The 23,239-nt window shown below is 41.6% G+C and overlaps 1 protein-coding gene across 4 annotated transcripts in view; it reads right to left on the reverse strand.

The window, feature by feature from the left end:
• Positions 1-478: 478 nt before the first annotated feature.
• Positions 479-23,239, reverse strand: part of RCAN2 (regulator of calcineurin 2) — a 273,184-nt gene continuing 250,423 nt past the window's right edge. For all 4 annotated transcript variants that reach the window (XM_008958687.5, XM_034962208.3, XM_055113663.2 and 1 more), the window contains one exon: positions 479-3,044. In XM_008958687.5, coding sequence (XP_008956935.1) covers positions 2,884-3,044 — 161 coding nt within the window. In that variant the 3' untranslated portion in view covers positions 479-2,883. The remainder of the gene's footprint in view (positions 3,045-23,239) is intronic.

The following is a 23,239-nucleotide window of genomic DNA, read 5'->3' on the forward strand; positions in this document are numbered from 1 at the left end:
CTCCTAATACCCATCTGATGAACAGAAGCTCTTCATTTTAATGGCATTTAATGTATTAATCATTTAGATTATGATAGTGCTTTTCTCCTGAATAATAATTTTTTTGCTAACTCAGGTCTCTTACAGTGCTTTTAACAAGAGAATAGAGTGGGAAGACATTAAAAGAGGTTTTTAGTACACTTGAAATGGCTTTTAGGACCAAGATGTTGAAACATGGCAATAAAACAGGGAGCTCTCCCAGTTCCTCTTATCAGAGGCCAACCCTGCCCTCCAGGCCCTGCTCAAGTTCCCCTTCCCCCAAGAGAGGGCTGCCAACCAGCTTCCCCCACTTTCAGGAAGAGCCTAGGTATATGAGTTAACCCCATACATTGGGGACTTCTTAGAAAAACTCTAGGTTGAAATGCAGTCCCCCACAATTACCCCTCAAGAATATTCAACTCAGGTCGACAACACAGAAATTAAACCACATGGACAAAGAGTCATTCACCAGATATATTTGAAGTCTAAGCTCTTTGAGCTATACACGTGCACAAATGATTCAGTTGGTGGAAATCTTCCCCTTCCCCTTCATTGTTAAAGTTTTCAAACTTAAAATAGTGCTAAAGAGATTTGCATAATGTGCGTCATGGAAATGCTGAGGCGATTCTGACTTTCACAGTGCTAGGAGGTTCCCTTGCAACACTTCAAGGAGTCTTTCCATTTCTTATCGTTCTCCTAGGAAAAGCCCCTCTTTTCCCCCCTCCCCAAACCCAACCTAGTGAAAGAATTACTTGATCTGAGACAGGTTAACATTGACACAGAGCAATAAGTTTTACTAAGACTAACTCCAGAGGCCATACACTTCATTGTGTTTCTTTTATGACTACACAGAATGGTCATTTCAACTTTTACTAAGTTGTTAAAAATGTCAGATGTGTCTTTTAAAAAACATTTAAAAATCATTTTCAAACACTTTCTCTCATCTAGATTTCTTTAGAACCTGCATTCTGGAAATTCAGGGTAGCTTAAAAAGTCAAGTCAAATGACCCACAGATGATTGAGAAGAGTCAGCTTTGAAAGGCTGGATGCTGCAGTGCTCTGCATCTGAATAGCTGAGCCTACTATTTCTTCCACTAGAGGACACCATTTCTCCACTACTAAGTCTGTAGTCGTTTATCATCAATGAAAAACCAAAAACCTCCACAGCAAAGGAAAGTCAAAGCATATGCTTATTGTACACTCCTCAGATTTTATTTTTAAAAGGAGTTTTCATTTTCCTTATGGAAACTCAGGATTTTACAAGCAATGCTCTCCTCAGTTTCACCAGTACTGTGTCCAGTACTATATTGCTATATTCACAGTAAAACGGACTTTAATTTCTGAGTGATCAGTCTATGTTTTAAGTTTCTGATGAAACTAACATACACCTTAGTCAAAAACCACAACAATCCCTCAATCTGTTTGCTGTGTTATTGTTCTTGTGTGTTTTTCTGAGGCTTGGGTAATGAAAGTACTTCCCCACTCCATTGTAATCTGCGTTTGCATCTAAAGTAATTCATTAATGTACAGGAGTAGATGAGGCCTGGCACATATAGCAGAAGGTAATGGTTCTATAGGTGTATCTTCTGTAATGCACTTTGGGCTAGAGAAATAGAAAAATCACACGTAACAAAAACAAATAACTTTTTTGAGCACACGGGCGTCGCGTGAGTAGGACCGGCATACATGTAGCTATCATCCTTCCCCATTTTAACATGCTCAGCTGCTGCTGTATTCTGGGGATTTAGCTTCATCCCAAAAATCTACAACCGACACTTGCATCTTTATTTAAAAACAAGTGGTCTTGATAGCAAAGATGTTGGCTAATCATGTATATATTGGCATTAGATGTTTTGTGTCCTTTCAAAATTCAGCATTATCCTTATTAGAGTGTAATATTATCAGAGTATCTGTATTAGTATATGAAGGCATTCATAAGCAATGCACATTATGTTTTGAAGCAGCTAATTGTTGAACAATCACTAAATAAAAAACATCCAGATTTTTTAAAAGCACAGCTGAAACATTTGTACAAATATACAAAGAGAGAAAACAATCATTCAGACACCATGAAACTTTTGTAATAAATAGGTTTGTCTGAAATCGGTCTCTATCACCCTGGACAAGCCTCCCCAACGAGGCTGGGAGAGTTCTACAGGGGAGTGGTGTTTGAAATCTATTGAGGAATATCTTTGGGGCCAAGGTCAATTTTGCCTCCAGGAATTTCAACAGAGCTATGGTGTATTGACTCACAATAGTGAATATACCCAGACTTGTTGAGCTGGAATATTCTGATCATTTTCTTAATCTAGATAGGACATGGCTGGATGCTGACAATCTGTGAGTTATAAGATATCCTCAAATCATGAAAATAAATGCTGGTGATCATGCATGTCCTGGGAATGTTGGGATGCAGAGGACTGAGTGAGACCAGATAGGGATATCTCATGCAGTCAAAGTCAAGTTTACATATGGTCCTATTTAAGTGGCCAGGAAAGAACAATGCACACACGTCAGGACTGGGACTGAAACAGCTCACAAACAACACAGGTGCTATTTGTTACTGATGTCTCTGGCTTGGATCAACATGAGAGAACAAAGATATAGGCTGTGCTGATTGTTTAATAAGAAAATACTACTTTTTTCCCTAGAACCTTCTAAATAATGGGTTATACTTAATGGGTATGATATGATCAGGAGACATATCACCTTTTCCTAGCCCTTTTGTCCGAGAGGCTTGATAACAAGGAAGGAATCTCAAACAACCAAACACCCAGGAATTTAAAGGCAATTTTTTTTGACAAACAACAGGGGGAAAAAGCATGATAAAGAGGAGACGGCTATTATAGAGAAGGAGCAGGCAGCTCAGTTGGACACAGAGGGTGGCAGGCCAGGACGCCGAGTTTGGATGATTTTTGGCTTTGGGGAAGTCTTTGGGTCCTCTTCTTCCTCTATGTCACTGTCGCACACGTGCACGACGACACTTGGGGTGGACTCAGTCCCTGCATGGAGCTCATACTTCTCTCCTGAAAAGCAAGAAAAATGGAAGTGAGAAAGAGGGGGGGATTTCAAAAGAGATCCTGGAGCAGGGTCTGCTTAGGAAATGACAGGAGCATTTTCCAGGGTCTCAGGAAGCCTGTGATCTTATGCAGGGATGGCACAGGGTGTTGGCAAGTGGAAAGAGATCAATTTCCTCATATCCTGGCTCTGCCACTTACCAACTGTGCAACCCCAAACAAGCCACTCAATACCTCTTAGCCTCCACATCCTTTACCGTAAATTTCAACATGGTAATACCTCCACTCTGTAGGATGGTGGTGAGGACTGGATGGACTTGGCAGTTAGTCGTATTAGTTTCTCTTCTATTTTCCAACCTTGCTGCTAGTTTTTGAGCAACCTTGGGCCAATCACTTCACTTCTTTATCTTTTGAATTTGGTAGTTTCTGAGTTCCCCTCCAGCTCTACACTTCTTACAGCCAGAGCTGCTCCAGGATGGAATAAGGTGGGGTTATCACATGCCCAGGATTCAGTGGTTACTGGGTAACTGGGTTAGATGACCATCAAGGCCCTTTCTAGTTCCAAGTGTCTACATTCTTGACTGGCTCATATTACAGTCAAATGGCTGTTAGCTGACTGGCTTTCTGTCTTTCTGTTGCTTCAGTAGATGTTTCTTGAGCATCTCTCGTGGTCTATTGCTGTTCATAAAGGCTACAAGGTAGAATAAAAAGTATTTGTGCCTTTCACAAGTGCACAGTCCAGTGGAGACATGTGGAGACAGAACATATCACAATATAAAATGGTGAGCACTATGGTGGCAATGTATGTTAAGGACTATGGCATCAAATGGTAAGTAACTCTGAAAGGCTTCCTAGTGGACTGGCAGCTGATCTGGGTCTAAAAGACAAGCGGAAGGACTCCAGGTGGTGGGGTAAGAGGAGGGGGTATTCTCAACCTGCATGCTTGTAACTTTTCAACTTCATTGTTGACATACTCATCTTAATCCTCTCCGGACATCCCATCCTTCACTTCCCATCTTTCATGGATCAAAAGAGAAATCTTCCAAAAACAATAACTCCCAGATATCCTCCTGGTTAGTGGCTCTCTAGATCTCACAAGATCAAGTATAAATTTTTTAGTCTAGCACAGAAGACCCTGCGTAATCTCTCACCAATCTTTTCCATCACTACCTGCATCAGTTCCTTCTTTGTTTTGGTCAAACTGGTTTATCTGTTGGCCCCTAATCATGACAGCTACATTCTTAGGGCCACCAAAATAGCTACTTTTACTTGGCATAGCCTCACTTCCCCTCCAGAGTTCCCTAAATCCTGACCTTCTTCCAGGATCAAAGCTAGACCCGATGCAGCCCAGGAATCTGCTATTCTCAGTCTAAGTGCCTCCACTGGATGGCTGGAGCAAGTATTGTCAGTTCCAGTGACAGGGCACTAATTATGTGCTACTGTGCACATCTTGGTAAGCCTTAATGGTGCAAATAGCAAACTTTCACAAGGTACAGTTTTTTTAAATTATACTTTAACTTCTAGGGTACATGTGCACAATGTGCAGGTTTGTTACATATGTATACATGTGCCATGTTGGTGTGCTGCACCTGTTAACTCGTCATTTACATATCTCCTAATGCTATCCCTTCCCCCCTTCCCCCACCCCATGACAGGCCCCAGTGTGTGATGTTCCCCACCCTGTGTCCAAGTGTTCTCATTGTTCAATTCCCACCTATGAGTGAGAATATGTGGTGTTTGGCTTTCTGTCCTTGTGATAGTTTGCTGAGAATGATGGTTTCCAGCTTCATCCGTGTCCCTACAAAGGACATGAACTCATCCTTTTTTATGGCTGCATAGTATTCCATGGTGTATATGTGCCACCTTTTCTTAATCCAGTCTATCATTGATGGACATTTGGGTTGGTTCCAAGTCTTTGCTATTGTGAATAGTGCCACAATAAACATATGTGTGCATGTGTCTTTATAGCAGCATGATTTATAATCCTTTGGGTATATACCCAGTAATGGGATGGCTGGGTCAAATGGTATTTCTAGTTCTAGATCCTTGAGGAATTGCCACACTGTCTTCCACAAAGGCTGAACTAGTTTACAGTCCCACCAACAGTGTAAAAGTGTTCCTGTTTCTCCACATCCTCTCCAGCACCTGTTGTTTCCTGACATTTTAATGATCACCATTCTAACTGGTGTGAGATGGTATTTCATTGTGGTTTTGATTTGCATTTCTCTGATGGCCAGTGATGATGAGCATTTTTTCATGTGTCTGTTGGCTGCATAAATGTCATCTTTTGAGTAGTGTCTGTTCATATAATTTTCCCACTTTTTGATGGGGTTGTTTGATTTTTTTTCTTGTAAATTTGTTTAAGTTCTTTGTAGATTCTGGATATTAGCCCTTTGTCACATGGGTAGATCGTAAAAATTTTCTCCCAATCTGTAGGTTGCCTGTTCACTCTGATGGTAGTTTCTTTTGCTGTGCAGAAGCTCTTTAGTTTAATTAGATCCCATTTGTCAATTTTGGCTTTTGTTGCCATTGCTTCTGGTGTTTCAGTCATGAAGTCCTTGCCCATGCCTATGTCCTGAATGGTATTGCCTAGGTTTTCTTCTAGGGTTTTTATGGTTTTAGGTCTAACATTTAAGTCTTTAATCCATCTTGAATTAATTTGTGTATAAAGTATGAGGAAGAGATCCAGTTTCACCTTTCTACATATGGCTAGCCAGTTTTCTCAGCACCATTTATTAAATAGGGAATCCTTTCCCCATTGCTTGTTTCTGTCAGGTTTGTCAAGGATCAGATGGTTGTAGATGTGTGGTATTGTTTCTGAGGGCTCTGTTCTGTTCCATTGGTCTATATCTCCATTTTGGTACCAGTACCGTGCTGTTTTGGTTACTGTAGACTTGTAGTATAATTTGAAGTCAGGTAGTGTGATGCCTCCAGGTTTGTTCTTTTGGCTTAGGATTGTCTTGGCAATGTGAGCTCTTTTTTCGTTCCACATGAACTTTAAAGTAGTTTTTCCAGTTCTGTGAAGAAAGTCCTTGGTAGCTTGATGGGGATGGCATCGAATCTATAAATTACCTTGGGCAGTATGGCCATTTTCACGATATTGATTCTTCCTATCCATGAGCATGGAATGTTCTTCCATTTGTTTGTGTCCTTTTTTATTTCATTGAGCAGTGGTTTGTAGTTCTCCTTGAAGAGGTCCTTCACATCCCTTCTAAGTTGAATTCCTAGGTATTTTATTCTCTTTGAAGAAATTGTGAATGGGAGTTTACTCATGATTTGGCTCTCTGTTTGTTGGTTATTGGTGTATAGGAATGCTTGTGATTTTTGCACATTGATTTTGTATCCTGAGACTTTGCTGAAGTTGCTTATCAGCTTAAGGGGATTTTGGGCTGAGATGATGGGGTTTTCTAAATATACAATCATGTCATCTGGAAACAGAGACAATTTGACTTCCTCTTTTCCTAATTGAATACCCTTTATTTCTTTCTCCTGCCTGATTGCCCTAGCCAGAACTTCCAACACTATGTTGAATAGGAGTGGTGAGAGAGGGCATCCCTGTCTTGTGCCAGTTTTCAAAGGGAATGCTTCCAGTTTTTGCCCATTCAGTATGATATTAGCTGTGGGTTTGTCATAAATAACTCTTATTACTTTTGAGATATGTTCCATCAATACCTAATTTATTGAGAGTTTTTAGCATGAAGGGCTGTTGAATTTTGTCAAAGGCCTTTTCTGCATCTATTGAGATAATCATGTGGTTTTTGTCTTTGGTTCTATTTATATGATGGATTATGTTTATTGATTTGCACATGTTGAACCAGCCTTGCATCTCAGGGATGAAGCCCACTTGATCTTGGTGGATAAGCTTTTTGATGTGCTGCTGGATTCGTTTTGCCACTATTTAATTGAGGATTTTTGCATCGATGTTCATCAGGGATATTGGTCTAAAATTCTCTTTTTTCGTTGTGTCTCTGCCAGGCTTTGGTATCAGGATGATGCTGGCCTCATAAAATTAGTTAGGGAGGATTCCTCTTTTTCTATTACTGGAATAATTTCAGAAGGAATGGTACCAGCTTTTCCTTGTACCTCTGGTAGAATTTGGCTGTGAATACATCTGGTTCTGGACTTTTTTTGGCTCGTAGGCTATCAATTATTGCCTCAATTTCAGAGCCTGTTATTGGTCTATTCAGGGATTCAACTTCTTTCTGTTTAAGTCTTGGGAGGGTGTATGTGTCCAGGAATTTATCCATATCTTCTAGATTTTCTAGTTTATTTGCGTAGAGTGTTTATAGTATTCTCTGATGGTAGTTTGTATTTCTGTGGGAATGGTTGTGATATCCCCTTTATCATATTTATTGCATCTATTTGATTCTTCTCTCTTTTCTTCTTTATTAGTCTTGCTAGTGGTCTATCAATTTTGCTGATCTTTTCAAAAAACCAGATTCCAGATTCATTAATTTTTTGAAGGGTTTTTTTGTGTCCCTATCTCCTTCAGTTCTGCTCTGATCTTAGCCTTCTGCTAGCTTTTGAATGTGTTTGCTCTTGCTTCTCTAATTCTTTTAATTGTGATGTTAGGGTGTCAATTTTAGATCTTTCCTGCTTTCTCTTGTGGGCATTTAGTGCTATAAATTTCCCTCTACACACTGCTTTAAATGTGTCCCAGAGATTCTGGTATGTTGTTCTCACTGGTTCTCACTGGTTTCAAAGAACATCTTTATTTCTGCCTTCATTTCATTATGTACCCAGTAATCATTCAGGAGCAGGTTGTTCAGTTTCCATGAAGTTGAGTGGTTTTTGGTCAGTTTCTTAATCCTGAATTCTAGTTTGATTGCACTGTGGTCTGAGAGACAGTTTGTTATAATTACTGTTCTTTTACATTTGCTGAGGAGTGCCTTATTTCCAACTATGTGGTCAATTTTGGAATAAGTGCAATGTGGTGCTGAGAAGAATGTATATTCTGTTGATTTGGGGTGGAGAGTTCTGTAGATGTCTATTAGGTCTGCTTGGTGCAGAGCTGAATTCTATTCCTGGATATCCTTGTTAACTTTCTCGTTGATCTGTCTAATGTTGACAGTGGGGTGTTAAAGTCTCTCATTATTATTGTGTGGGAGTCTAAGTCTCTTTTAGGTCTGTAAGGACTTGCTTTATGAATCTGGGTGCTCCTGTATTGGGTGCATATATATTTAGGATAGTTAGCTCTTCTTGTTGAATTGATCCCTTTACCATTATGTAATGGCCTTCTTTGTATCTTTTGGTCTTTGTTGGTTTAAAGTCTGTTTTATCAGAGACTAGGATTGCAACCCCTGCTTTTTTTTTGTTTTCCATTTGCTTGGTAGATCTTCCTCCATCTCTTTATTTTGAGCCTATGTGTGTCTCTGCACATGAGATGGGTCTCCTGAATACAGCACACTGATGGGTCTTGACTCTTTATCCAATTTGCCAGTCTGTGTCTTTTAATTGGAGCATTTAGCCCATTTACATTTAACATTGTTATGTGTGAATTTGATCCTGTCATTATGATGTTAGCTGGTTATTTTGTTCATTAGTTGATGCAGTTTCTTCCTAGCATCGATGGTCTTTACAGTTTGGCATGTTTTTGCAGTGGGTGGTACCAGTTGTTCCTTTCCATGTTTAGTGCTTCCTTCAGGAGCTCTTGTAAGGCAGGCCTGGTGGTGACAAAATCTCTCAGCATTTGCTTGTCTGTAAAGTATTTTATTTCTCCTTCACTTATGAAGCTTAGTTTGGCTGGATATGAAATTCTGGGTTGAAAATTCTTCTCCTTAAGAATGTTGAATATTGGCGCCCACTCTCTTCTGGCTTGTAGAGTTTCTGCTGAGAGATCAGCTGTTAGTCTGGTGGGCTTTCCTTTGTGGGTAACCTGACCTTTCTTTCTTGCTGCCCTTAACATTTTTTCCTTCATTTCAACTTTGGAGAATCTGACAATTATGTTTCTTGGAGTTGCTCTTCTCATGGATTATCTTTGTGGTGTTCTCTGTATTTCCTGAATTTGAATGTTGGCCTGACTTGCTAGGTTGGGGAAGTTCTCCTGGCTAATATCCTGAAGAGTGTTTTCCAACTTGGTTCCATTCTCCCCATCACTTTCAGGCACACCAATGAGATGTAGATTTGGTCTTTTCACATAGTCGCATATTTCTTGGAGGCTTGTTCATTTCTTTTTATTCTTTTTTCTCTAAACTTCTCTTCTCGCTTCATTTCATTCATTTGATCTTCAATCACTGATACCCTTTCTTCCACCTGATCGAATTGGCTACTGAAGCTTTTGTATGCATCACATAGTTCTCTTGCCATGGTTTTCAGCTCCATCAGGTCATTTAATGTCTTCTCTATGCTGTTTATTCTAGTTAGCCATTTGTCTAATCTTTTTTCAAGGTTTTTAGCTTCTTTGTGATGGGTTCGAACTTCCTCCTTTAGCTTGGAGAAGTTTGTTCTTACCAATCATCTGAAGCCTTCTTCTCTCAACTCGTCAAAGTCATTCTCCATCCAGCTTTGTTCCATTGCTGGTGAGGAGCTGCGTTCCTTTGGAGGAGAAGAGGTGCTCTGATATTTAGAATTTTCAGCTTTTCTGCTCTGGTTTCTCCCCATCTTTGTGGTTTTATCTACCTTTGGTCTTTGATGATGGTAACGTACAGATGGGGTTTTGGTGTGGAGGTCCTTTCTGTTTGTTAGTTTTCCTTCTAACAGTCAGGACCCTCAGCTGCAGGTCTGTTGGAGTTTGCTGGAGGTCCACTCCAGACCCTGTTTGCCTGGGTATCACCAGCGGAGGCTGCAGAACAACAAATATTGCAGAGTGGCAAATGTTGCTGCCTGATCCTTCCTCTGGAAGCTTCGTCTCAGAGGGGCACCTGGCTGTATGAGGTATCAGTTGGCCCCTACTTGGAGGTGTCTCCCAGTTAGGCTACTCGGGGGTCAGGGAACCACTTGAGGAGGCAGTCTCCATACTCAGATCTCCAACTCCGTGCTTGGAGAACCACTACTGTCTTCAATGCTGTCAGACAGGGATGTGTAAGTCTGCAGAAGTTTCTGCTGCCTTTTGTTCAGCTATGCCCTACCCCTAGAGGTGGAGTCTACAGAGGCAGGCAGGCCTCCTTGAGCTGCAGTGGGCTCCACCCAGTTTGAGCTTCCTGGCTGCTTTATCTACTCAAGCCTCAGCAATGGTGGATGCCCCTCCTCAGCCTCCCTGCCACCTTGCAGTTTGATCTCAGACTGCTGTGCTAGCAGTGAGTGAGGCTCCATGGGCATGGCACCCTCCAAGCCAGGCACAGGATATAATCTCCTGGTGTGCCGTTTGCTAAGACCATTGGAAAAGCACAGTATTAGGGTGGGAGTGACCCGACTTTCCAGGTACCATCTGTCACGGCTTCCCTTGGCTAGGAAAGGGAATTCCCCAACCCCTAGTGCTTCCTGGGTGAGGTGATGCCCCACCCTGCTCTGTGGGCTGCACCCACTGTCCAACAAGCCCCAGTGAGATGAACCTGGTACCTCAGTTGGAAATGCAGAAATCACCCATCTTCTGCATCACTCACACTGGGAGCTGTAGACTGCAGCTCTTCCTATTCGGCCATCTTGGAACCTCTCTCCAAGGTACAGTTTTAAATTCTGGGTGCTGATGTTAGGGAATGAGGAACACTGATAATGCAATAAATATCGAAGCTCTTCTAAGTGATGCTGGGAAGGATGTAGACATTCAGAGTCAGCCATTGTTATTGGTTGAATTGAGTCCCCTCAAAAGATGTTGAGGTCCTAACTAACCTCTAGTAGCTGTGAAAGTAACTTTATTTGGACCTAAGGTCTTTGCAGATGATCGAATTAAGATGAGGTCATTAGGGTGGGCTCTACATCGATACGACTAGCACCCTTATAGAAAAAGGAAGTTTGGACATTGACATATACATAGGGAGAATGCCATGTGAAGACTGAGGTGATGCAGCCATAAGCCAAGGAACTACCCGAAGCTACGACAGGCCAGGAACAGATCCTTTCCTGACACCTTCAGAGACAGCATGGTCCTGTGTACACCTTGACTTGAACTTCTAACTTCCAGAACGGTGAGTCTATAAATTTTTGTCATAAATGCCACTCGGTTTGTGGCATTTTTTTTTTTTTTTTGAGTCAGAGTCTTGTTCTGCTGCCCAGGCTGGAGTGCAGTGGTGTGATCTCAGCTCACTGCAACCTCTGCCTCCTGGGTTCAAGCAATTCTCTTGCCTCAGCCTCCCTAGTAGCTGGGATTACAGGTGCACGCCACCGCACCTGGCTAATTTTTGTATTTTTAGTAGAGACGGAGTTTCACCATGTTGGTCAGGCTGGTCTCGAACTCCTGATCTCAGGTGATCCACCCGCCTTGGCCTCCCAAAGTGCTGGGATTACAGGTGTGAGCCACCATGCCCGGAGGTTTGTTGCATTTTGTTATGGCAACCCTAGCAAACGAACACAGCCATAGCCTGCTGAGAGTGTGCTCATTCAGTTAAGAGTCAGAGAAGTCTGTATTAGGCACCTCTTGCCCTTGACATCCTGCTGTATAGAGTAAAGGCTTTCCTGGGTGAGGGCAGCAAATATTTCACAGAAATAGAGTGTTACAACTCCAGCATTTCCCTGGATATTGATAGTACAGAGAAATAGAACCAGCCACAGCCATTGAAGTATGGCTGATATGACTCTGTATTTAAAGTCTAGAAGTGGTGAAATCATAGGTAGGGAGAACTGCATCAACAAGCATTGAATCTCTGATACAAGCAAGCTGATGTGGCCCAGTCTGATACAGAAGAAGACAGTGACAGGAGCAGGGATACAGGGGAGACCCAGGAAGGAGACGACTGCCTGATCACTTTGCTATCCTGCCCTGCGGAGCAAGAATTGATAGTTGGCACTAACCCAGCACGCTGTAATCCATGGGGAAGTTGCAAACTACACATATGCGGTATAGTGCTGTATGTATCGATGCTAAGTAAGGTTCACTTAATTGTGTGGGTTCTGTTCTCTCTAAAATATTTTGGCATTTTAATCCATGTCCCCAGGTAAACAGATAATCTGCAGACATTGCTAAGGAGACAAATCTACAACAAACCAGCTTTATCTGAGGGTTGTATCAAAGGCTCTGGGTCAGAGTGGGCAGCTCTGGTTGGGGGTGTCTCTAAGCAGTGGTTCTTAAACACTGACAATTAACTGGGAGTGCTCGTTAAAAAAAGAGTTTAGGTCGGGCATGGTGTCTCATGCCTGTAATGCCAGCACTTTGGGAGGCTGAGGTGGGCAGGTCACTTGAGGTTGGAAGTTCAAGACCAGCCTGGTCAACATGGGGAAACCCCCACCTCTACTAAAAATACAAAAATTAGCTGGGCATGGTGGTGCATGCCTGAAGTCCCAGCTACTGAGGAGGCTGAGGCATGAGAATCACTTAAACCCAGGAAGTGGTAGTTGCAGTGAGCTGAGGTCATGCCACTGCACTCCAGCCTGGGCCACACAGCAAGACTCTGTCTCAAAAAAAAAAAAAAAAAAAGAGTTTACCAGTATAGGGATGCAAACCTGCAAATTCCGATTTAGTAGAATCTACATGTGTACCCATCAGCCCTAAGTGCTTCTCAGTGCTTCTGTGTTTGGGTGGCGACGGTTACACGGAACTCCCAGCAAGAGGCTGTGGCCCCATGAGGATACTGGCGCACACACAATGTGCCCCCTCTCTTCCTCCATTCTACATATTTTTTTGCTGGAAAATGGTAAATGGTAACAGTGCAGGTAGAGGATAATGGAGGGATGGAAGCTGAGAATGCATAAAGGAAAGGAGGTAAGGAATCCTGGATGGCTTCTCTGGCGCTCCCAGCCACCAGCTCCCGTTCATCTTTGGTGTTCTCATTGTTGTTCAGGAGAGAACATCAAGTCACTCAAAGTTCCACGGTGAACAATGATTGAGTTAACCGCATCCAGGGTTTCTCAAATTTTGTCTTTCCTTCAGGAACTTCTTGCAATTCTGAATGAAAGACACCATCCAAAGAGAGACAGAGAAAGAAGTGTTTGCTGAGTCATCAAATATGGTGGTGATTCTTGTTTTTATGTATAGAATTTTTTTTAAGTTCTTACATTTGCAGGGGAAGCCCCTTTTGAAGAAACACTGGTGGCCACTGTAGTTTCATTCACTGCTCTGTGGATGGGGAGTGCATTGATGAAGGGGGGATGGCCTCTGTCATCCTCAAATGAGGAATAGAAAGGAATCTGCAGCAGAGACCCAGAACCTGGGGTTGAGATGAGGGCAAGGCTCAGGCCAGAGAATTCGGAGATCTCAGACACCCTTCCCCTTTTCCCATCTGTTAGCAAGAAGCTGGCCATTTTAAAGAAATTGTAATAAAACACATCTAACAAAGCTAGGCCTTTGATTAAACCTTTTGTTTTCCCTGGCTGAGATGAAGAACATTTCTTTTTTTTTTTTTTTTCTTGAGATGGTGTTTTGCTCTTGTTGCCCAGGCTGGAGAGTGCAATGGCACGATCTTGGCTCACCGCAACCTCTGCCTCCTGGGTTCAAACGATTCTCCTGCCTCAGCCTCTCGAGTAGCTGGGATTACAGGCACCTACGATCACACCCTGCTAATTTTTTGTATTTTTAGTAGAGACAGGATTTCACCATATTGGCCAGACTGGTCTTGAACTCCTGACCTCAGGTAATCCACCTGCCTCAGCCTCCCAAAGTGCTGAGATTACAGGCGTGAGCCACCGTGCCCGGCCTGAAGACATTTCTTTTGCAATGCATTTACCACTTTAGAAGTGGTTGCTTTCCTCTCAGAATAGGTGTGTTGAGGGAACACTCAGAATGGGAGGGCAAGCAGGGAGTCCACTCTGTGTGCAGGGTGCAAAGCAACTTCCACATCAACTTAATACCATCAGATTGCTCAGTAGTAGAGACATTTTATTGCTGTGATCCCATTAACTCTGACATTGCACTGTTCTATTCTTGGACACTTTCTTACTATCGAAAGCCAGCAAAGCTTAACAGCTGCTGAGAACCACAAAATAAAAAGAAATAGCTTTGGTCTTGTTGGATTGAATTTTTCTTTTTTTGGCCTCTTTTTCCCTTTGGGCTTCAACTAATTCCTCTACCACAAGGGCTGACGCCAATGCTGTCACCAGGCACATGGATCAACTGGGCTTGTTTGGGGACAGAGAGTCTGTCAAATCTTACCCACACAGGGTGGGAGGTCCCGCCATGGTGCAGTGAGAACAGACCAATGGAACCAGCATTTCTCTGAAAAGACAAGCAGAGGGTTGACCCATCACATGCTCACTCCTCTGCCAGTATTGAAACTGTCCTCTCCTTTGTGTGCAGAAAGGAGGCCAGGACCAAAAGTCACCAACAAGTGCATTGGTCAGGGTTTTCTACCTATTCCATGAAACAAACTTTCAGCCAATTAAATGAAAAACCTTTTAGCACATGGTTAACAGTTAAATTCTCATTCAGGCCTTTGAAACTGACTGAGGTTTGGCCATTGCTTAAATTAGATGCCAAAGTTCTGTCTCATCTTTTCCCAAGTGGCTGGAGACAGGTTTGTGACAATGTCCCAATTCCTCTATGACTGGAGGAGGGAGTGAGGGTGCCCATGGGCTGTTTCCCATTCTCAGGAGGGAGGAGGGTGAGTCCCTGTGCTGACTAGGGGCTGGGAAACTTGGTGACATGATACAACCTCACTTGCCACAATTGCAGAGAAATGTGTTGGTGGCTGGCAGTCCAAGTGCCACTGAGTTTCTCTCTCATGCCACCTTGGCTTACGGGCCATGACTTGGCCACCTCTTAAATTCTTTCTAAAATAATCAGTATGATTATGCAAAGTTTATAAAAATCAGCAAAATTCAGACAAGGTAAAGGTAGAGAGATGAAACAGAGCTACATGTCTATGTATTAGAGAAGCTTTTGAGATTCATTATTTAGATTCCCAATAAGAAAAACTCTATGATGGAAGGAAGGGGAAATCTTCCTATAAGTTTAGTGCCTGCTGGACAAAGTCTTTGTATGTGTACTGCCAAGCAATAGATAGAATCCCAGAACTAGAGGCTTTGAAAATACAGCCACATCTAACAGGCAAGGCCAAGCTTTGCTCTGCTCAGCACCTGCTGCCCTTCTTTCCAGGACATTCTTTCTCTTGCTCATCATGAGCCCCAGTTCCTGCCCTATGAGGAGCTACATATCCAGGCCTGATCTCACACATGCATCCTGACTTACTGACGTCTCTCTACAAGTTGACTACTCTTTTCCAAACTCACATGTCTAAAGTAGAATTATTTTCTCTGCAAATCTAGGTTCCGTTACCAGCTATCACGCTTCTTAGAATTGCCATCATTCTTCCAGCCTTCTAGGTGCAAATCCTTAGAGTCAGTCATCCTTGAATTTTCTCTCTCTTTCATCATTTGTAATCAGTCACCAAGCACTATTGAACATTGCTTGTCAACCCTTCTCTGCATGCTCCTTCCCTACACACCCCTTGTTATAACCCTATCCATGACTAACCCTCCCACCCAAAATACTCTTTGCTGGTTTCCCCACGACAGGAACTAACTTCCGTGCCAGAATAAGCCACCTAAGACAACAGTTGGAGAGTTCACCTTATCACGTATGAGTAATGTGACTCTGAGAAAGTTATATAACATTTCTGAATCTCAGTTTTCCTCATCAATGAGAACAACACTCATATCACTGGGATACTATGAAACAGACATATGTGTCAAATACTTGATAAAGCCCTCTCCCAAGATGCATGCTATGATTATTTAGGGCGATATTATTTTGGCCACTGTTGCCCCCAAGTAATTTCTGGTTTCCAGTATGATTAACTAATCTGATTACATCACACAATAGTCAAAGAATTAAGCAGCTGAACAATTGCAAAGAGCTTTTCCTCAGTGGAGACACCATTGCAAAGAGCAGTAAGGGGGGAATGATAACAGGCTGCATCCCACGGTAGTGGGTATCATATAATCTGGTCTTCAAAATGAACCTATCCTTTTTCCTCCAACCACCACTTCCCCTTTCTCTGTAATCACTGGCAATTTTCTCTCCTTTTCTTCCTCTTTCCTAACCTTTTCTATACCTCTATTTCCATGAGACAGAAAATCTTATCTTGCCGTTTTAATGAGATCTCTGATTTTCTTTTTTTTTTTGAGATAGAAACACTCATTTATAATGCTTAATTATATCACCTTTGATATTATTCATTAGTTATTTCCTCTAGCAATGTGTTATATTCCAAACCACTGAAGTCAAGACTTAACCTTTTGTGACTGCTGCAGCTTAAGGTACACATTAGTGTTCAATGAATATGTGATTGATTTATGAAGAGCATCACGCTTGGCCATTACTAACATACTTGAGTGATGTCTGGTATGTACTCACACGTGAATATTCTTCCTATAGTTTAACTTGTGTAAGTTTTAGCTTTTCAACTAAGTGGAAAACCATTTAAAGGCAAGCATCTATCCTCTTATCAGCATTCTATCAGTGCTAGCACACAGTAGGTGTCATAGAAACTCACTACATTCCCTAAACATAATAACAATTGCTTATGGAGCACTTACTAAATGCCAGGCACAGGAAAGTCTGTAACTACTTGGCATGAAATAGATCTTTAATTATAACAACAGCTCTGTCATGTGGGTTTCATAATATCTAGTTATACAACAGTAAGTTGAGATCACACAGGTAGTAAATGGCAGAGCCAGGATTTAAACTCAGGCTTGCCTGACTTCAAAGAATGTGTTCATAGCCCCTCTCTGTCCCTAACTCTCATACTTCCCACTGTTTACATATTCTACAAGCAACTCTACTGAAAGGGAGCCTAGTTTTGTCTTTCACTTTTAATACATTTTCATGGCAACTCATATTTTTAGTGAATATTTGTTCTCTAGCTAAAGATGGATCATGTATTCCTTCTGAACCTTGCCTTGTTTTGTTTTGGCCATTGATAGTTATTCTAGGCATGGTCTCTTTGACAATGAATCTCCTCAAAAGACAACACAATAAATTATGAAAAGAAGAGACTATAAATTATAAACTGAGTTAATTTGCATCTCTTAGGGAAGGAAGTTTTGGACTCTGGAAGAAGATCCTCTACATTCTCATTTTAAAACTGTATTATCTCTCATATTACGGGTGAATTCACAACAGGAAAGTTATTTGTGGTAGCAGGTTGTGTTTTCCAAAGACGGTCATAATGTTTCCCACCCCACATACTCTCCTGTAACCTTGACAATGTTCCATTAAGGAGTGTTCCCTCTGTGTTCTCTCCCTTCAATCCTGGGCAGGCTTTAATGACCGTCTTGACAAATATAGTACAGGTTGTGTATCGCTAACCCAAAATATCCAAAATCCAAAACACTTCTGGCCCCAAGCATTTTGGATAAGGGATCCTCAACCTATGTGGTGGAAGTAAGCAGTGTGACTTCTGAATTAGGCAACAAATATGCTATGCGCTTCTACTTTGCTCTTGCAGAATGCTCATGCTTGGAACCCTATGTCCAAGTTGTAAGGAAGCCCAAGCAGCCCATGAAGAGGGCCACGTTAAGAAGAACCAGGACCCACAGTCTAAGTGAACTCTCAGCTAATAGCACCATTTTGCCAACCATGTGAGTGAACCATCTTCATAGTTGACTTGCCAGCCCCCAGTTGTGCTGCCCCAGAAACATTGCATGGAACAGATGACCCTTCCCCCTGAGCCTGGCCCAAATGGCAGATTTGTGAACAAAATAAATGACTGTTGTCTTAAGCCCTAGATTTTTGGGATAGTTTGTTATGTGGCAATTGATAAATGGACATGGGCCATGCAAATTCTCATTGTTCTTGTCTTCCCCTAGTTTTCTAAAGGGAAGGAAAAAAAGTGTGTGTGTGTCTGGGAAGGCATAGAGGAGTGAGGAAAGCTGGGAGGCAGGGGCTGCTCCTCTATACATCTCACCTCTTCCACTCTTCTTTCTGCACACACCGCCGACCCCTTACTAGGCGTTCTCTGCCTCTATGCCTGTGACAACTCTTTGTCACATTCAAGAAAGTATAATTAGTGTGGTTCTCACATAAGAATGTTAAACCCCTAATGGTGTCTGGAAATGGATTTTTTTGTCATATGGTGTGGGTGGATGTTGGCATTTAGTAGGTGAGACCCAAGGATGCTAAATGTACTGCAATGTGTAGGACTGTCAACTCCAAAATATCATAGCTTTCACATTGAGCAGCACTGAGCTAAGAGCTTAACACAGGCATTTAAATTATTTTTTTATTGAGACAGGAACTCACTTTGCTCTGTCACCTGGGCTGGAGTCCAGGGGCAGGATCACAGCTCACTGCAGCTTTGACCTCTTGGCTCAAGTGATCCACCTCTGTCTCCTGAGTGGCTGGCACCACAGATGTGCACCACCACACCCAGATAATCTTATTTTTTATTTTTTGTAGAGACAGGGGCCTCATTACATTGCCTAGGCTGGTCTCAAACTCCTAGGCTCAACTGATCCTCCTGCCTTAGCCTCCCAAAGACTGGGATTTATAGGGGTGAGCCACCACACTCAGTGACACATTTTAATAGAAGGCTAACATATGGTTTGAAAATCAAGTGATAATAAATAGTTAACATACACTGAGCCTTTCCTATGTATGATACTGGATATACAGTTTTATATGGATTATCTCATTTGATGCTTGCCACAAACTGATTTTACTATTGAAGAAGCAGAGGCACAGAGAAGTTAAGAAACTTGCTCAAGGTCACAGAGCTAATAAAATGTGGAGGCTAGAAGCCTAGATTCAAACTCACATCCTATGTTTCAATCATCATCCTGAGGCAAGAGAAAAGCCTCTCTTCATGTTGGATCTCCATTTACAGCTATAAAATAAAAGGAGATATTCTGGGTGCAGAGAGACTTATTGGAAACATAAAAATCATAGCTATTTGGTAGCTGCCAATTCACAAGCTCAATCTGGGAGCAGAGAAAGAACTTATCTTCTAAGTGGAAGTGGAAAGAGGATTTGGGATTAAAAGACAGAGTCCAGGGAATTCAGTCCTTTGTAACCTTTTTTCTCTCTGATTCTTTTGTGTTTCCATGAGCTCCTATTGAACTTTGGTGGATCCCAGAGAAAAGTGGTGAACTCCAATCCAGGTCTGCTGAGTGACCAGCGTAACCGCCTTACTACTTCCTAGATTTAGGCATGCATGAGGTTGGGATGCTGCAGGTGACATCAGGGCTGTAAACTGACATTCTGCCTCAGTAGGCCTTGTATGTGTACATTTTAAGAAAATATTGATGAAATAATTGGGGTTCTCTTTCCTTTCCTCCCCCTCCTCAGTTCTGATCCATATCAAAGTAGGAGATAAGAAGGGGTCCTTGGTAAGATGGGGAAGGGGGAGGATAAGCGTGTGCAAGAGAGCAAGGGAAAGAAAGAAGACAAAGAGCATACTCTGTAGTTTTGGTATAAGGGGAGCTATATATATTTCAGTATAAGAACATTTGCTTATCTTCTGGAGGTTTCTCTCTAATACTAGATTGGGAATGGGGAGATTTATCTTCAACCCCTCCTGAGACATTTAGGACCCAAAGTACTTTATGGGATCAACTGATTGACTGAGGACCTGAATTAATGGTTGAGAAAAAGAAGCAGAATCCCGGAGGGAAGGTATAGGCAAAGAAAGCTAAGGGAACCACAGAGGGGAAAGAGGTGGGAAGATAAAGAGGGAGAACGACCAGAGTAAAGGGGCTCCTCCACATGGGGTGAGAGGAAAGTGGCGGAGATGAAGAAAGGGGGAGCTGCCTGGGAGAGCCCTCTGTGAGCTGGGTCCTCTCTGGGAACGAAACATCCTGTTCTCCCTTGCCCCATATTAGGGGCCCAGCCTCCACAACAACTGTGAGGACACACAAATGCACACACACACATACCTATAAGAAAAAATGCAAGGGTAAACACTACAATGATTCTTCCTAAAGTACTTTTTTTTATAGGCAGTAGGATTTGTTATTCATATTTTCCCATTTTTTGGTCATATGTCTTTTCTGTTTTTCTACAATGTACACAGTTTACCTGTAAATTTAGAAAAGGAAGTATTTTAATATTGCTACTCCATAGTGATGGAAGATAGATTAATGGAATATATGCTGGGAAGAAAAGCCTCTGAAAAACCTTTTTTTTCCAGGGACAATTCTTTCAAAGGCAATGGGAAAATTTGAACATGTGCTCCAGGATCCCAATCTGAGTCCCTTATGTGGGGTATGACACAGAGAGACTGTGCTAACGGGAACACTGGACACTCACTGTTTTACTTGCCTATTGTTTTTGTGATCAGAGAATACAGCAATTGCTGAATGAGAATCAAGGCCTTATATAATATTCATACCACATGCACCAAAAATATAGGTGTTCATCTATATTTTAAAAACTGAATTTTTTTCTACCTCTGAATCAGAGCCTGGAATAGAAAATGTTTCTTTAATATAGGTTACATTAGTTAATGGAATATCTTTTCCCATTGGGGAAAACACCATACCAAGCAGTAACACCAGCAAAATTGCCTTACTATGTCATGTTTTGATACAGAAGAATTTGGAAAAAAATCTAAATATAGCAGACACATGCAACTTGAAACTCAAGCACCATTTTAAAAACCCTTCTCTGCAGTTAACTAAAATTGATCTTCCTAACAAGAGCTAAAAATAGCAGGAGGAAAAAAAAGAAGAGACAATGACTTTTCATATCGCTCCCTGCAGGCATTTTCAGTGACAATGAACATGACCTTCCAGAGCCATCTTAGAGAGCAGAATAAAGGCTGGCATTTTGCTTCCCACCTCTGATTTCCTGTCTAGTTAGTGCCACGTGCGTCTCTATTTTACCATTTTCTGCTGATTGGTGGAGATAAGCTATTTTGCCAGGCTGGGTTTTTATTTTTTCCTATTTTGTTTTACATCAGAAAAGAACCTGGCACTGTACTGCTTCTGGAGTCAGGAACAACAGATATTTCAAAATAAATATTCAACTCATAATTCTCCTCAAGGTCAGAGCCCATCTTATTCTGTCTAGGTCACTGTTAAACTGATGGGCTTCTACACATTCCCCAAGGGACTAATAGAAACACACAAGGATTGTGTTTTATAGAGACAATAACTGCCCCTTAAACAAAGCAGAGGAAGGCAAATTTTGATCTGCACGTCCTGTTGGACACAAGAAAAAAGCATGAAAGGTACCGTAAAGAATTGATGCAGTAGTGTGTTTTAGTGGGTGCCAAAAAGTAGAGAAATAAAATGTGAGGGAACGAAAGGCATAAGTTGTTTTGTATTCTTAAATTTCTCCTTTACAGCAATCTTAAATTTCTTCTAGAGAAAAATGTTTCACTTCCCAGGGCAAGGGTGCTGGCTCAACCAATCTTTTACTCTTCTTGCCAGTGGCAGAGGACATATTTTAATTTAGTAGCTGTGTCGCCTTGGGCAAGTTACTTAACCACTCTGTGCCTCACATTCCCCAGCTGTATAATTGAGGACAATAATAATACCTGTTATTGTCTGTGAACATTAAATAATATTGTAAGGTATTTAGAACAGTGCCTGGCACATGGTAAGTAATTTATCTTCATCCCCACATAATTTTAAGTCATTTTTATTTATTTATTTTCTAATGTATAATACCTATTTTGCTTACTTTCTGGATCAAAGATAGAATGGTCATGGGGACAATGATTAAGGATGTTTAAAATTATGCCTCTCATAATTTTCGGAATATAAACTTGCTCTTGGTATAATAAACGGAACTGAGAGACACTTCTTGAATATAACGTGGCCCTCGTCTCCTGTCGCAACATCTTAAATATTTCAAAGGATTTCAATAGGCACCCACAGATTTGGGTCTGATCATGGTTCCATTATAACTGCACTGCTTTCTTTATGTTTGTTTCTAGGACCACTCTAGAAGTTTTCAGGAATTGGACTTGTCCCTCTCTGAGAGATCACCAATATTCCTCCTTAAAGAACTACAGACTGTTTTGCCCCTTGCTTGTCTGAGATGAGGCCTGGATCCCCACTGTTTCATTTGTTCTCCATGAAAGGGTCCTAATAAACTGTGTCATTGCCTCTGGGGGCAGCCAGTCAGTTGACTTAGCCTGAGTCCCATCTCACTCTGGATCCCTGCTCCATAACGTTCTTTCTTTAGACTGACTTTTTCCCAGCAGCTTTAAATGTCTACATACCTTCTCAATCACTCTGCTCTACCAATTAAACACTGTTCATCATTCCTCTAATGCAAAACTCCATTCCTTTGATCATTTGAGTTGCTTTTCTCTGCTCCCATTCTAATTTGTTTCTGTACTTCTAGAACTGAGGTAGTCATTCTTTAACATGCAATTAGTTATAATTTGTTACTGAAATGATTCTGCCAAAGGATTAAAACTAAATTTTACTAAATCACTTTTTTAAAAATGAAAATGCTAGAAGTCCTCTAATTATAGAAAACATTAATTTAATGCTTTCCGACTGAGTCTGGCTAAAGCTATAAGAAAGCAACAATTTGTCAGTAAAGAAACTATCTCTAGGCAGGCTAATAGCTCTGGTCTATTCCTTCGTTCATTCACGCATTCATTCCTCCAATATTTATTGAGCATCCACTATGTGCCAGGTAGTTTCAGGTGCTGGGAATACCAAAATGAATGAAACATGCATTCTTTCCCTCAGTAAGAAGTGAAGATAGTAAGTTGAATGATAGAAAGTTACCATAAGGAAAAGTGAATATTTGTGCAAAGTGACAGGAGGAGACTGAAGGAGCAACCTCTTGCCTTGGCACCTGGTTGGGAAGGGGGCAGAGACGCGATGTGGGGGAGGATGCCATGGGGAGGAGGAAGGGTGTGGCCCTGCTCCCTGATTGTTACAGCTGAAACAACCTTTAATTTAACGTCTGATATTTTCAACTCAATTGTTGGACACAAATCATGCATGTGTGTGGCTGAGGAAGCTTCAAGGACATAGAAAAGGGATAAATGGATAACCAAATAAAGACAAACACTCCCAAATTGCTGGCAAGGAATGGAGAGAAACATATCCTAGAAAATACATCCAGATTGCAGCTGTTCCATGGACACAATATCAGTCATACTTAAAAATCAGGAAACTCTCAATATTTGCTCTTGTACCAAATGCACAAGTCTCCATTTGCACATTTACCAGACACTAGGTTAGGCTTTCTGGAAGTTTAGATTGGTGTT

This window comes from Pan paniscus, chromosome 5 (assembly GCF_029289425.2).
Source record: "Pan paniscus chromosome 5, NHGRI_mPanPan1-v2.0_pri, whole genome shotgun sequence".
NCBI lineage: Eukaryota > Metazoa > Chordata > Mammalia > Primates > Hominidae > Pan > Pan paniscus.